The 16,738-nt window shown below is 43.9% G+C and overlaps 1 protein-coding gene across 2 annotated transcripts in view; it reads left to right on the forward strand.

The window, feature by feature from the left end:
* Positions 1–16,738, forward strand: part of LOC106609203 (metabotropic glutamate receptor 8) — a 248,869-nt gene that overhangs the window by 230,186 nt on the left and 1,945 nt on the right. Inside the window, exon 10 of one of the 2 annotated variants that reach the window (XM_045721976.2) lies at positions 15,712–15,959. In XM_045721976.2, coding sequence (XP_045577932.2) covers positions 15,712–15,959 — 248 coding nt within the window. The remainder of the gene's footprint in view (positions 1–15,711; positions 15,960–16,738) is intronic. The other variant, XM_045721975.2, reaches the window with a different exon arrangement.

Raw genomic sequence — 16,738 nt, forward strand, 5'->3', positions numbered from 1 at the left:
TTTAGGGAAGAGTGTCCAGAAAAAAGCAATTGCTTAAAGAAAAAAATAAGCAAACACGTATGGTGTTCGCCAAAATGACATGTGGGAGACTCCCCAAATATATGGAAGGAGGTACTCTGGTCAGATGAGACGAAAATTTTGATTTTTGGCCATCAAGGAAAACGCTATGTCTGGCGTAAACCCAACACATCTCATCACCCCATCCCACAGTGAAACATGGTGGTGACAGCATCATGCTATGGGGGTGTTTTTCATCGGCAGGGACTTTGAAACTGGTCAGAATTGAAGGAATGATGGATGTCGCTAAATACAGGGAAATGCTTGTGGGAAACCTGTTTCAGTCTTTCAGAGATTTGAGACTGGGATGAAGGTTCACCTTCCAGCAGGACAATGACCCTAAGCATACTACTAAAGCAACACTTGAGTGGTTTAAGGGGAAACATTTAAATGTCTTGGAATGGCCTAGTTAAAGCCCAGACCTCAATCCAATTGAGAATCTGTGGTATGACTTAAAGATTGCTGTACACCAACGTAACCCATCCAACTTGAAGGAGCTGGAGCAGTTTTGCAAAAATCCCAGTGGCTAGATGTGCCAAGCTTATGGAGACATACCCCAAGAGACTTGCAGCTGTAATTGCTGCAAAAGGTGGCTCTACAAAGTATTGACTTTGGGGGGGGGGGATTTTTTTGTCTGTTTCACAATAAAACATATTTTTCAAAGTGGTAGGCATGTTGTGTAAATGAAAGTATACAACCCCCCCCCCCCAAAATCCATTTTAATTCCAGTAATTTCAAGGCAACAAAATAGGAAAAATGCCAAGGGGGGTGAATACTTTCGCAAGCCACTGTAGTTAATAGGCCAACTGACCAAAATATAGCCACTCATAATTAGATCATGTTGATTTGGAAGGCAGTATGAAATGATGGGGAATTAAGATGCTAAGATGGATTTGAGAGAAACTCTTAGCTTGTTTACCGTGACTTGTTGTTGTGTGAGTTTTAACTTGGGGATTGGACTCGTTTTCACCCTGTACTGAATGTTGATGGCTTTCCTTTTCAGGAGGGAGAGCAGACCCAGTGAGTCCATTAGGCAAGATCAATGCTATCTCGATCAGAGGAATAACATTAGCTGTAACGGCAGGAAATGGATTTGAAGATATTGGGCTTGAGGGAGATGCGTTGATTACTATAATTAATGGACAATTGATTATGTTACAATTACTGTTATTATAAGGATAATTATTGTTGGTTCGCCAGTAAGCTGTGTTCTTGTTAAACGTTAGGTGGGAATCCAGATCCTCATTATGATTCTCATTATGATCATAGATTTGAATAGAACACGTTATTGTCCACACGATGTGGAATGTTGCCTTTGACTCCACGGTGGCATCATATGTATTCAATTGTTTTGGAGCAAAGGTGTCATACAGGGGTAGTCCAATTGGAATTGTCACATGTACTGAAAGTTCTAGTTGAGGTGAAGATGGAGGCCTTGAATTAACTACCTGCTGTTACCCATCCACTGTCCCTGTACTTCCCACATCTTGTAATTGGACTTTAAGACTGACTGAGAGATGATTTGTCCCCTGGTGCTTCTACACAGCTTCTACACCTGCATTGCTTGCTGTTTGGGGGTTTGGGCTGGGTTTCTGTACAGCACTTTGTGACATCAGCTGATGTAAGAAGGGCTTCATAAATACATTTGATTTGATTGATTGGTGAGAGATAGAGAGAGAGGAGGAGAAGGTGGTGACTCCAAATGGCAGTCTGAATAAGTTTAGGATCCTCAGGCGCTCACTACAGCCAGCTCACTCATTAAAAACCCTTTCAAGACATCCCAAGGAGTCGGGGGGGGGGGGGGGGGGGGGGTCAGTGAGAGAGAGGCGCAAAGAGAAAGAGGGAGGTGGGCGGTGGGAGAGCACAGCACGTGTCATCTGGTTGGTCACTTGTCACGGCTAAGCGTTAAAGTCAAGGACGAGTTTTGTAATTGGAGCGCGACGGAATGGGATTCGTAATTCAGCGGAATGCTTAGTTCCGGCAACGAACCACGCTTTAGTGCGCCTGTCTTCCCTGATATTCTTCGCCCCAAACCGCAGTGCCTGAACTGTGATGTAGTAATGCAATATTGAGCATTAGAAATGCTTCTTTTCTAAAACCCAGCATATACTGGGAGTGGTGAGACTGGACAGGCACTCTCTCTCTCAGGTTAATATTTAGTGTGCGCGTCCGGCCGTCAAGAGAGCTAACGCACAAACACAAATGCAGATACACGCGCACACACACACACACATTTGGAATGGGCCGTCAGATCCTCAAGAGGTTCTACAGCTGTACAATTGAGAGTATCTTGACCTGTTGCATCACCGCCTGGTATGGCAACTGCTTGGCATGCGACCGTAAGGCGCTACAGAGGGTAATGCGTACGGCCCAGTACATCACTGGCCTCCTGCCATCCAGGATCTCTATACCAGGCGGTGTCAGAAGAAGGCCCTAGAATTTGTCAAAGACTCCAGCCACCCAAGTCATAGACTGTTCTCTCTGCTAACACACGGCAAACAGTACCGGAGTGCCAAGTCTTGCTCCGAAATCACTGGACTCTACCCAGACTTTGACCACATACTATACTGACATTACAACACACACAACCTACATATGCTCACACACATAGTCACACTCGCTGCTGCTACTCTGTTTATTATTTACAGTAAGCAGATAAATAGATGGTCTAGTCATTTTTACCCCTACCTACATGTGCATATTAGTTCAATTACCTCAACTACCTCATACATTGACTCAGAGGCTGTACTTCTTGTATATAGCCATGTTATTACCTTGTACCCTTTTTCTCTCCTTTATTTAACTAGGTAAGTCAGTTAAGAACAAATTCTTATTTTCAATGACGGCCTAGTAAGAGTGGGTTAACTGCCTTGTTCAGGGGCAGAACGACAGATTTTTACCTTGTCAGCTCGGGGATTCGATCCAGCAACCTTTTGGTTACTAGTCCAACGCTCTAACCACTAGGCTACACCTGCACATTGACTCGGATCCGGTACTCCTTGTATATAGCCTTGTTATTGTTATTTATTTTATTACTATTTCCTTTTTTTATTTAGCAAATTTGTCATACTTTTTAACTCTGCATTGTTGAGAAAGGACTCGTAGGTAAGCATTTCATGTTCTGCAGGTGTTGTATTCGACGCATGTGACAAATCAAATTTGATTTGATTGATTTGACATACCTCTCTCTCTCTCTCTCTCTCTATCTCTCTCTGCCCCACTCTCCCTCTGTAAGACTTCATCATATCATCCCCACAGCGCTGTGGGGTCAGAGTGGATATATTTTGTACTCAGTTCAGTCACGGAGAAAATACATGTCCTTAATGCAACCTCTCCTCTTTCTCTGTGCTTCGAGCTTGTTGTAGCCAACTACAGCCGTCCATGTTGGTAATTCTATGGTCTGGAGCTTTTAGATTTCTTGTCCCCCTCCATTGCTTTGGTCATGATGAGTACACGTGAGAGTGTACATTATGTACTGTAGTAGTACACGTGACAGCTTATGTACCTTATCTAGTAGTTCACGTGAACGTAAAGGCTATTGAATTGTCCGAACCTATGTAACAGTACATGTGATAACATACGTAATATTACATGTCAGATTGTGGGTAGCAGCGCGAGAGCACATGTAATGGTGAATGTACTGCTGTATCAATCAGGCCTGAGAGCAACCAGGTTTGCTGATCGAGTGTGTAGCATTACAACCCCAGGGAGAGTACTACTACTAATGCATTACACTGAAATACCACTACAGGCTGCATGAAGCTGAGTGCAATGAAGGGTCTGCTGCATGTGTGTGTGTGTGTGTGTGTGTGTGTGTGTGTTTTGTGCACGTGCATCTGTGTGTGTGTGACTGGGTGCGTGTGTGTGTATGTGTCACAGACCTTTGTTGACAGCTTGAAGAGGCTGGCTGGAGTAGTAGGCATCTTAATGGGGGACAATACGTGTTGAGGAGGAGTGCCCTTCTGCAAGGTAATCTGTTGTTCAATAGCTAACTGAGTGCACTTGAAATGCACAGTCCCTTTCTCCTACTCCCCTTGTGGTAATGGCCATGTGATGGAGAAGCTTAACACGCTGTCCAAGGGTACACACTATAGACAAGTGAGACAACGTCTATACCCTAGTGTCTGTATAAACATACACTTCATTGTTGATGTTGATATGATCGTATGGTCGTATGATGTAATTGACATCTGTGTGTATACAGAGGTTGCACTAATAGATGCCACACACTTGCCATGTGTAGAGGGTTCGGCTTCTGTAGTGTAACACGTGAAGAGTTTCAATGACATCACATGTTGAAAAACTCTCAATAGTAGTGCACAGAAAATTGGCCAGTGTTACCTAGTGTTGATTTTTCAGTGTAACACTTCTAGTCTCTAAGTGTTAAATGAACACTCATTGGTGTAAAAGAACCCCAGTGTCGGTGTTAATAACTAGTTTTAAACTTAAACCACGCTTACTCTATTGCAGGTTGACTTTTAGAATTGTTTGTTTCAATGTCTTTTTGCATGTACAGTACCAGTCAAAAGTTTGGACACACCTATTAATTCAAGGGTTTTTCTTTATTTTTACTATTTTCTACGTTGTAGATCAATAGTGAAAACATCAAAACTATGAAATAACACATATGGAATCATGTAGTAACCAAAAAAGTTTTCAACAAATCAAATGATATTTTAGATTTTAGATTCTTCAAAGTAGCCACCCTTTGCCTTGACAGCTTTGCACACTCTTTGCATTCCCTCAATCAGCTTCATGAGGTAGTCACCTGGAATGCATTTCAACTAACAGGTGTGCCTTCGTAGAAGTTAATTTGTGGAATTTCCTTCCTTCTTAATGTGTTTGAGCCAATCAGATGTGTTGTGACAAGGTAGGTATACAGAACCCTATTTGGTAAAAGACCAAGTCCATATTATGGCAAAGACAGCTCAAATAAGCGAAGAGAAACGACAGTCCATAATTAATTTAAGACGTGGAGGTAAGTCAATAGAAAAAATTTCAAGAACTTTGAAAGAGTAGGTGTGTCCAAACTTTTGACTGGTACTGTACTTTGATTAATTAATTAACATCATGTTACTCAAATATAAATAACATAAATTTTTCTAAACTAATCCAATCTGTTACTTGGACTTATTGCACCTGTTACTGAAATGGTTGTTCCAGTTGAGACGGTTTAGGTAGTGTCATAGCTTAGCCTTCCCAACCCGGTGGTCATTTTTAATGCAGGTTTCTGGTGAATAAAAATTCTAAATGTTTGATATCCCCTCTCTGGTTGGATTGCAATAGGAATTGCAGATCACTTTGTAAACCAGCATAATGTGACTTTCAGGCCTGATGTGTCCTGTAAACCATGCATTTCAGGCCACTGTATTAGGGTAAATATAAGCCCTCAAAATAAGTACTTATCAAATATGTGTTTTATTGTCTAATAAAACTGAAAATGGTTGAATACAACAACCATGTCTCTTTCACTAACAAATGAAGTAATGGGTAGTAACTCTACAATTCACTCGAAAGGCAAGGCACTCTGGGAAATAAGCAAATAAGGCTTTACACTAAGCAGTGAGTTAATTGAACTCTGAAATGTGTGGCATGGTATAGACAACATGCCAGTGTTAATTAAGTAAACACTCTCTGTGTTGAATTAACACTGGAGAATTTGCTCAGTGTGTCCGTGTCTGTGTGTGTGAGAGAGATTGGCAGTATCCTGGGATGACCCCAGTCCGTCCCAGCAGCAGAGTAATAACCAGAGTTGGGTAGGTTACTTTCTAAATGTAATTGATTACAGTTACTAGTTACCTGTCCAAAATTGTAATCAGTAATGTAACTTTGGATTACCCAAACTCAGTAACGTAATCTGATTACATTCACTTTTAGATTACTTTCCCCTTAAGAGGCAATAGAAGAAAACAAAAATGTGTGTTACTAATTGAACGAAATCTATTGCAAAATAAATCAATGTTCAAGTTTACATAGCTGGCCATATATGGATGTTGATTTTTACTTTATAGTAAGCTTATTCTAACCCATTGTAACAGCTGTCGTCGGGAATAGAGGACCAAAACGCAGCAGGAATGTGGATGCTCATCTTGTTATTTATTTTAAATAAAGAGAACACCAAAATAACTAAACAAAGAACGCACGAACAACAAAACAGTCTTGTCATGCTCACACAGGCAAAACAAGAAACAATCTCCCACAACACTACACCAAACAATTACCCATATATAGGACTCTCAGAGGCAACGAGAAAGCACCTGCCTCCAATTGAGAGTCCAACCCCCCATAAACCTACACATAGAAATAGCACAAACCAGAAAGAACATAGAAATACAAAACATAGAACATAAACCAAAAACCGGAAATAATAAATTTAACACCCTACTACATAAACCATCACCCCAAAACACATAAACAAAATACCCTCTGCCACGTCCTGACCAAACTACAATAGCAAATAATCCCTAAACTGGTCAGGACGTGACATTACCCCCCCTAAAGGTGCAAACCCCGGATGCACCTTACACACAAAAAACAACAACAAAAATCCCCCTAAACTAAAGGGGGGGGAGGGAGGGTGGCTGCTGTCAATGACGGCACCTGTGCTACACCCCCCCTCCCCAACCTACCTAAACTGGAGGAGGTTCTGGCTCTGGCCTACTGTCCTCAGAGTCTCTTGGTTCCGGATCGCAGGCAGACTCCCTCGGTTCCGGGTCGCAGGCAGACTCCCTCGGTTCCGGGTTGCAGGCAGTCTCCCTCGGTTCCGGGTCGCAGGCAGTCTCCCTCGGTTCCGGACTAGACACTGTCGCCGGATACTCTGGACTGCACACTGGTGCCGGATACTCTGGACTGCACACTGGTGCCGGATACTCTGGACTGCACACTGTTGCCGGATACTCTGGACTGCACACTGTTGCCGGATACTCTGGACTGCACACTGTTGCCGGATACTCTGGACTGCACACTGTTGCCGGATACTCTGGACAGCACACTGTTGCCGGATACTCTGGACTGCACACTGTTGCCGGATACTCTGGACTGCACACTGTTGCCGAACTCTCGAGGCTGGGCTGACGCACTGAAAGCCTAATGCGTGGTACTGGTACTGGATGTGCCAGTCTGGGGACACGCACCTCAGGGCTAGTGCGGGGAGCAGGAACAGGCCGAGTCGGACTGGGTTGACGCACTGGAAGCCTGATGCGTGGTGCTGGTACTGGAGGAATCAGCCTGGGAACACGCACCTCAGGGCTAGTGCGGGGAGCGGGAACAGGACGAGTCGGACTGGGCTGACGCACTGGACCGTAGAGGCTTACTGGCGGTCTCGAGCGCAGAACTGGCATCGCTCTTACTGGCTGGATGCCCACTTCCCCCTGGCAAATGCAGGGCGCTGGTACTGCGCGTACCAGCCTAAAAATACTTGGCCTCGCCACAGTACCCATTACCCCGAAGCACAGGACCTGACCAGTCACTGGTTGCCCCAAAAAGGTACGGGGATTTGGCCTGGGGTTCACTCCTCGCCCAGCCAAACAACCCGTGTGCCGCCCCCCAAAACATCTTGGGGCTGCCTCTTGGGCTCCCTTAAATCCTCCACAGCCCTGGAAATGCCTATCCTCAACTCTGCCCATGTCTCCTTTTCCCAACAATCCATATCATATTCCCATCGCTCCCTTCTCCGCTGCTTGGTCCTTTTGTGGTGGGAGATTCTGTAACGGCTGTCGTCGTAATGAGACCAAAATGCAAGCGGGATGTGGATACTCATCTTTTTAATGTAAAGAATGAAGCAAACACGGAAAAACAATAAACAATAACGACTCACGACAGGCTAACAGGCTATACATACAAAAATAATAGCCGTGCTAGCACAACAACCCACCAACCCAAGTGAAAAACACACACCTAATATATGACTCCCAATCAGGAACAACGATAACCAACTGTCCCTGTTCGGGAGTCACACAGACCAACATAGAAACATACAACCCAGAACAAACATACAGAGACATCTTCTGCCACGTCCTGACCAAAATACTACACAACTACACCCTCTGCTGGTCAGGACGTGACACCCATCTACATATAATAACACAATTAAATTATATCTTTACATTAAAAACCAAAGTCTATCAGAATTCCAGTCATTACAATAAATGTTATACCCCTTGATCTTCAAGAATAGGACTTGGAAATATGGAAGTATGGATTAGCCAAATTGTTTTACCTGAGCATAACCCCAAAACTAAGGACTTATTAGCCAGCCCTACTCTGTTGTTTAATGATTTTGTTTTCATGGAGGACTGATTGGGCTCATTGTTTGGAGTTGAAAAATAAATGCTGCGCCTATGGAATGGCATGCTTTGAGCACTATTGAAAAGTGCTATTTATGTGAGAAATGAATGTGAAAAATGAATGCCTTATGCTGCAGTTACCATAGGCCTATTTTTTACCTTTTTGTTGGTGACACTTTGATATCTTGATAATATGCAGCTGTTTAAAGGCAAATCCACAAATCCACAAATGGTCGCCCCGCCTCTGTTTTGGTAAAAAGCTGAGGGATGGGCCTGGAGAAATGGAACCACACTCAGATTAATAGACAGAGCTATGGATGCAAGGACTGACCATCCATCAAAATGATTGTTTTAACCATGTTATGAGGTTTTACAGTGGTTGTTTACATTGACAATGTTTACAAACATTGGAGTAAAACAAGCTTAAATTCTGGGTTCTCATGGAGTGTGACAGTTGAACTAAGCTCATGAGGCATTTATAAAAGTTATATTCTTCAAGAATCAATGGATATATTTAAGAGCAGCAGTGTGATTCACATCAATGCGCTATGTAAGATATCAAATAATAAGTGATATCCGTATCGACATAGACTACGCCACTGCTGTTATCCTTACCTCCAAGCGTTTATTCAAGTTGGATAATCTTTGGATGCCGACAGCAGCCGCACCACTGGAAGACATAGTTTGGACTGTAGCCTACAAAAGCCTAGTCCTACTCTTTTCCCGGGATCCATCAAACACATTTTGTGTGTCATCGTAATGGTCTCTGACTTCTGGTCAGACTCGCTCAGGTGGAACAAACTTAAACGTGCGCCTTTTTTCAATGCTGATTTGAATGTCATTGAGACAAACAGAGAAGTGTCAAAGATTTTTTTCCACAAACATCCTTTCTGAATTTAAAAGTAATCATCTAGTTTTTCAAAAGTATCTGTAATCTGATTACAATATTTTTGCTCATAATGTAATGGATTACAGTTACCTTTTTTGTTGTTGTAATCTCTTACATGTAACGGATTCCCCAACCCTGTGGTTTAAGTGATGGTTATGGATGGAGGTAATGACATAAAGCCTAGAGTATTGACTCCTCTAAAGACAGCTTTATACCATAGGAAGGAGAGCAGTGGTGGCTAGCAGAGTGGAGCTAATCGCCCTATTCTCTGTGACTTTGGTAGAGGCCGCAAATATACACACAGATCACAACGGGTCAGCCCCACTAAAGCACATATTTACCATTTCCTCCTATCATACCTGCACAGCGAGGGAGAGATTGAGGGATTGAGAAGATATAGAGAGGAGAGAATGAGAGGGAGGGAGAGAATAAAAGAGACAGAAAAAGATGGAGGGAGAGAGAGAGAGCGGGAGAGTGTGTGTGTGTGTGTGTGTGTGTGTGTGTGTGTGTGTGTGTGTGTGTGTGTGTGTGTGTGTGTGTGTGTGTGTGTGTGTGTGCACGTGCGTGTGTGGCTGGGTGGATCCCAATGCTCTCAGCAGAGTGTAATGGAGACTGCTATCTCCAGACGTGTTGCTTTTATATGCCTCTCTCTCTTGTGCTCTTTTTCCTTTCTCGCTCTGTTTTTTATCTCTTTCTCCCCATCTTTCTACCTCTGTCTTTTTCATTATCCCCATCTCTCCCCCATTTCCTTTCTCTCTCGTTCTCCCCTCTCTCTCCTCCCGTCCCTTTCCCTTCTCTCTTTCTCTTTTTCTCTGACAAAAACTCTCATTGGAGGAGATCTCTCTCTGTATGTACAAACCGTCCTGTCAGTGCTCTGCTCTCCGTGGCCCACGTTCACCCAGGGCTCCTTCCGCTTACAACTTTAGCTACTCTGTATCGTATTAAAGTAGATAACACAGACCGTTGTGAAGATAACTCAGATCAAATATTAGGAGTTGAGTGTCGATGTCGTTGGATGAGCATTTTGATGAGTCACTGAAGAGGGAAATGGGGCAAATCCCAAATGGCACCCTATTCTCCACATATAGTGCACCAAAAGTATTGCTCTAAGAAGGAGTGAATCCTAACTTGCAATGAAATCAAAATTCCCCTTAGTTATACGTCAATGTCAGTGGGACACAGTGACATTTAGAATTAAATGGTAGTTATTTTGGTAGGATTCTTCCCTACCTTAGTCTGGCTGTATGAGTAGCACCTACTGCAGACATATGTGTTCTCTAGCCCTATTCTCCCTCTAGGCAGCTGTTGTTGTGTTGGTACGATATGCACTCTCCAGAGCTGATGTGAGAGGAGAGTGATGTCACAGGGACAGAGAGCTTAGCTAACAGGGTGACCTGCTATTTGAGTCACACCTAGCTGGCATTGAGGAGCTGCTCACACGTAGATTCTACACTCACACCATTCTTCCACAGGCTCCGCTCCAGGTTTCCCAACTGGGTTGAGATCTGGTGACCGAGACGGCCATGGCATATGGTTCACATTGTTTTCGTGCTCATCAAACCATTCAGTAACCACTCACTCATGCCCTGTAGGATGGGTGCATTGTCATTCTATGGGGGCATAGCCATATTAGCCAAAATAATGGCCTGCCCAGCATTTTTATACATGACCCTAAGCATGATGGGACGTTAATTACTAAATTAACTCAGGAACCACACCTGTGTGGAAGAACCGGCTTTCAATATACTTTGTATCCCTCATTTATCAAGTGATTCCATTATTTTGGCAGTTACCTGTAGCTAGCAGATCGTAACGGGTTAATGTGATACTCCATTAAGCATTACAGGATAGGTACTGTTTGGCGTAGCATAGAGAATCTTTGACCAACCTTAACTTGGTGATACTATCTACGTTCTCGATTCGGCCAAACATGTATCTTTTAAAATGTCTGTGTCCAGTTGGAGGTGGTTTGTTTGAATTTTGAAAATGCTTTGTTATTAAAATGTTTTGCACCATGAAGTAATTAAACAATGTGAATGCTGCCATCTTGTCCATTTGAAATGTTCTCTCATTGAGGCGGATGGGTCCACCCTAAAGTGCCGCATGTCATGATGACACACACCTGTCTTGATCAATTGGCACGAACGAAGATAGTATCGCCAAGTTAAGGTTGGTCGATAATTCTCTGTGCTACGCCAAACAGTACCTATCCTGTAACGGCTAATGGAGTATCACATTAGCCCTCTAGCTAACTCACACCTATAACGCTAACTGACCCACACTGACACGCAGTTCATACTGTTGCCATAACATAAGTCATGGCACGCAGGCCTCAAGGCCTGCCTAGAAATGTGTACCAGTCCACACCGTTAGTACATTGTCAGAGCACACTGTACACACACACATGCATATGTACACACACACCTAGTGGAAAATAGAGAGAGTGAACAAATGTGAACGATGATGAAGGCCAGTGATGAAGAGGCCTCTAGCGACTTGCTGGCCCAGCGTGATGACTCAGTCATGATTTATGGCATTGTTTGAATGACTGACCATCTGTGGGCTATAATCGGGGTCAAACACACCTTATCTGTGGCAATCTCGATGAAGAGACATTCCCACATATAACGATGTGCGCTGAGAATCGGGAAGCAAGTTCAGGGAGTGAGTGTTTTAATAAATAAAACGCAACATAATACAAAACAAAAAACATGAACAACGCACAGACATGAAACATAAACAATAACGCCTGAGGAAGGATCCAAAGGGAGTGACATATATAGGGAGGTAATCAGGGAAGTGATGGAGTCCAGGGGAGTCTGATGACGCGCAGGTGCGCGTAACGATGGTAACATGTGTGTGCAATAACGAGCAGCCTGGTGACCTAGAGGTCGGAGAGGGAGCACACGTGACAGTACCCCCCTCCCCGATGCGCAGCTCTAGCCGCAGGACGCCTACGAAATTGATGATCCCGGGGGTCAGGAGCGGACCGGACACCTCTGCAGAGGTGCGGGAAACCTGTCAATCCGGCTGAGACGCAGGAGCATGGCGACCTAGAGCGCCGGAGAAAGCATACCTGACGGTACCCCCTCCCCGGCACGTTCGGCTCTAGCCGCAGGACACCAACCCAAGGGATGATCCCGGGATCAGGAGCGGACCGGTCACCCCTGCTGATGCGCGGGAACCTGTCACCGGCTGGGACGCGGGAACCTGACAGACCGGCTGAGGCTGGGGAGCCTGGCGATCTGGTGGATGCAGGGGAGCCTGGCGATCCGACAAAGGCATGAAAGCCCAACAAGCCGGCTGAGGCAGGGGAGCCTGGCGATCCGGCTGAGGCAGGGGAGCCTGGCGATCCGGCTGAGGCAGGGGAGCCTGGCGATCCGGCGGAGGCAGGGGAGCCTGGCGATCCGGCGGAGGCAGGGGAGCCTGGCGATCCGGCGGAGGCAGGGGAGCCTGGCGATCCGGCGGAGGCAGGGGAGCCTGGCGATCCGGCGGAGGCAGGGGAGCCTGGCGATCCGGCTGAGGCAGGGGAGCCTGACGAGCTGGCGGAGGCAGGGGAGCGTGGCGATCTGGCAGAGGCATGAAAGCCTGTAGCAGCTCCCGGACCCAACGTCATTCCATCTGACACAAAAAGAACAACAAAAAACACTCCCTGATGCTTCCCTTAGGTGAGGCGTTATTCTATAACAGTGTGCGCTGAGAGTCAGGAAGGAAGTTCAAGGAGTGAGTGCTTTAATAAATAAACGCTACATAATACAAAACATGAGCAACGCACAGACATGAAACAGAAACAATAACGACTGGGGAAGGAACCAAAGGGAGTGACATATATAGAGAAGGTAATCAGGGAAGTGATGGAGTCCAGGTGAGTATGATGACGCGCAGGTGCGTGTAACGATGGTAAAAGGTGTGCGCCATAACGGGCAGCCTGGTGACCTAGAGGCCGTAGAGGGAGCACACTTGACACCACAGAAGTCCTAGGGTCACTGAAGCCATGAGTGGTGAAGACTGATGAAACTTGAATCGACTAAATGAATGTTACTTTGTGAAATAAATTGTCATGTTTGGATTGTTTAAAGAGTTCCTAAAGAGCTATGCATTTTGATATGTTTCATGGTACTGTAAGTGCTATGGATTTATTGTTACAGAGAATCTGAGGTACTCTGTTTGCTTGACGGCGGATAGTTCAGAGAGGAGTGACAAAGGAGTGACGGTGTTGAGGTGTGGTTATTACATTAGAGAAGGAGTGTGAAGTTCTATGCCTTTTGTTTGAATGTTTTGGGCAATGCAAACTGATGTTAATTAGATGATAGGAGATACTGGGAGTTGGCATTCTTGGAAGAATAAAATATGGGTTTGAACTTAGATCATGTTGTCATTGGTTAACCAATCTCCTGATGTACATTTGTATGTCATAGTGGTGACTTTTCTATGCTGTTAAGACTTAAGATATTTTGTATAATTTTGAATGTGAAGATTTCTGGTGTCATCATTTGTTAATTGTATTGATATTGTGTAACTGTAATAATTATGGATTCTTTAAAATGGATACGAACTGTAGTACTCAAATTTCTGGGTAATATTCCTTGAATTATTATTTGGTGAAATGTCTAATGGTAAATGTTATTAATAATATACAAAGCATCAATGCTTGGTCTCTAACCCTACATCTCTGAGTCAAGGTTAACTCAATCATTAAATTCTAGGACATTGATTGCAAGACATTAGCTCCTTGTCCCTCAGCCTCTTAATAATTGCATGAAGGTAAACCTAGACTTGTACATCTTATAGTATTCCGAGTGGTGATGCAAGGTTTGCAACCTTGGCTATGCCCTCTGGATACGATTATGGACCTATAGCATTCACATGATAATGGAGTCACATTGATGAATGGAGTTTGTTATTATATTCAACATAATGTTTGGATAATTTCCACCACCCTACACACGCAGACGCGCGCACACACACACACACACACACACACACACACACGCGCGCACACACACACACACACACACACACACACACACACACACACACACTTCAACGTCTAAGCCTTCTCTCATCTTCTTTCCGGATGCTCTCATTAGAGAGGATATACTGTAAATTGGTATTACTGTCGACATGTGTAATCTGTTCACGCCTGTTCTCTCTTGGCGAGGGGTGGGGGGGGGGGGGGGGGCAGTGGAGCACTGGTTTGTTTTCCTCCTCAGCGGAACGCTATGCTGGCTAGCCGGGGCTGCGTTGTGCTGTTGTGATTGAAGAAGCGTGACTGGCCATCTGCTAGCTGTGATTCCTACGCCATGCTATAGTCAGGGATGGACACAGATGAGTGGTTGCGCTTTGAGAGGAATCCCTCTGATGGTGGAGGGGTCTGTGTGTATGTGTTTGTGTGTGTGTGTGTGTGTGTGCGTGCGTGAACATGTTTGTGTTTAGTTCTGATGAAGCCTCTACGATACCATAGGGGTTTTGTTAAGTATTATTTCTGACAAAGTATAGTAGCCAGTGTAGGGTTATCAGTGTATTGTTTGTCTCAGCATATGGTTTATATCAGCGTATGGTTTGTATCAGCGTATGGTTTATGTCAGCGTATGGTTTGTATCAGCGTATGGTTTGTATCAGGGTATGGTTTGTATCAGCGTATAGTTTATATCAGCGTATGGTTTATATCAGCGTATGGTTTGTATCAGCGTATGGTTTATATCAGCATATGGTTTGTATCAGCGTATGGTTTATATCAGCGTATGGTTTGTATCAGCGTATGGTTTATATCAGCGTATGGTTTATATCAGCGTATGGTTTATATCAGCGTATGGTTTGTATCAGCGTATGGTTTATATCAGGGTATGGTTTATATCAGGGTATGGTTTGTATCAGCGTATGGCTTATGTCAGTTTATGGTTTATATCAGCTCATGGCTTATATCAGCGTATGGCATATATCAGCGTATGGCTTATGTCAGTTTATGGTTTATATCAGCTCATGGCTTATATCAGCGTATGGCATATATCAGCGTATGGCTTATATCAGTTTATGGTTTATATCAATTTATGGCTTATGTCAGCTTATGGTTTATATGAATGTATGGCTTATATCAGTTTATGGTTTATATCAGCTTATGGCTTATATCAGCGTATGGCTTATATCAGTTTATGGCTTATATCAGCGTATGGTTAATATCAGCGTATGGCTTATATCAGCGTATGGTTTATATCAGCGTATGGTTAATATCAGCGTATGGTTTATATCAGCGTATGGTTTATATCAGCGTATGGTTTATATCAGCGTATGGCTTATGTCAGTGTAGATTGGTCGGTGTACAGTTGTTAGTGTTTAGTTTCTGCCAGTGTGTAGTTTTTGAAAAAGGGCAAAACTAGCAGAATGGCTATTTCACTTGTAGAATGGTTACAGTATGTTGATGCCTTTACTCCCTCCCTCCCTCCCTCCCTCCCTCCCTCCCTCCCTCCCTCCCCTCTCCAGATGTACATCCAGACCACCACCCTGACTATCTCGCTCAGCCTCAGCGCCTCTGTCTCTCTGGGGATGCTGTACATGCCCAAGGTCTACGTCATTATCTTCCACCCAGAGCAGAACATCCCCAAGCGTAAACGCAGCTTCAAGGCCATCGTCACCGCCGCCACCATGTCAGGCAAGCTGCAGAAGGGAGGTGACCGGCCCAACGGAGAGGTCAAGACGGAGCTGTGTGAGAGCATGGAGACCAACAGTGAGTAAGAACACACCTTTACTAACCTATACTTAATACACTTATATATCTAATGGTATATTGTATACACCTATACTAACAGTATACATATATATATATAGTACATCTACACCAGGGTTCCCCAACTGCTGGCCCGCGGGCTGAATGGTTTTATTTGGCCCCCCCAAGTTGAAAAAATAAATAAAATAAAGTGTTTGTTGAATTTTCGTTGTTGGACATAAAAGACTGTCAAAACACCAGGAAATCAGCTTCAATGAATTACACATTTTGGAAATCAAGTATTCCCACGCATAGTGGAGAGACACGTGATTGTATGCAAATGTTACTAAGGTTTGAAATTATGATATTTTAGTCAAATATTATATCTGTTTGGGCTTCTTGCGGTCAATTTGCTGTCTCCAAAGTATTTGTAATTATATTCTGGCCCCCGACCATCCACTCAAAAAACAATCAGCCCGCGGCTGAATCTAGTTGCTGATCCCTGGCCTACACTAATATAACTAACAATCTATACACCTAAACTCATAGAAAAAAACCTAATCTATAGATCTACACCAACACACAACAGAAATAATCTATACAACTACACTGATATAACCAACCGTTTGATAATCTCTACAACTACAGTATAACAGTAGTTACATGTAAGTTGGGCCTTTTTCATATCTCTCATTCAAATATCAGTACTTTTAATAGATAAAAATGTAATCTGAATTGTAAACAATGTTCTTGATAGAGCAGCTTGAGTGCTGCAACCTTTGTTTTGAGCACTATTGTTTACAG

This window comes from Salmo salar, chromosome 07 (genome assembly GCF_965601325.2).
Source record: "Salmo salar chromosome 07, fSalSal1, whole genome shotgun sequence".
Taxonomy (NCBI): Eukaryota; Metazoa; Chordata; class Actinopteri; order Salmoniformes; family Salmonidae; genus Salmo; species Salmo salar.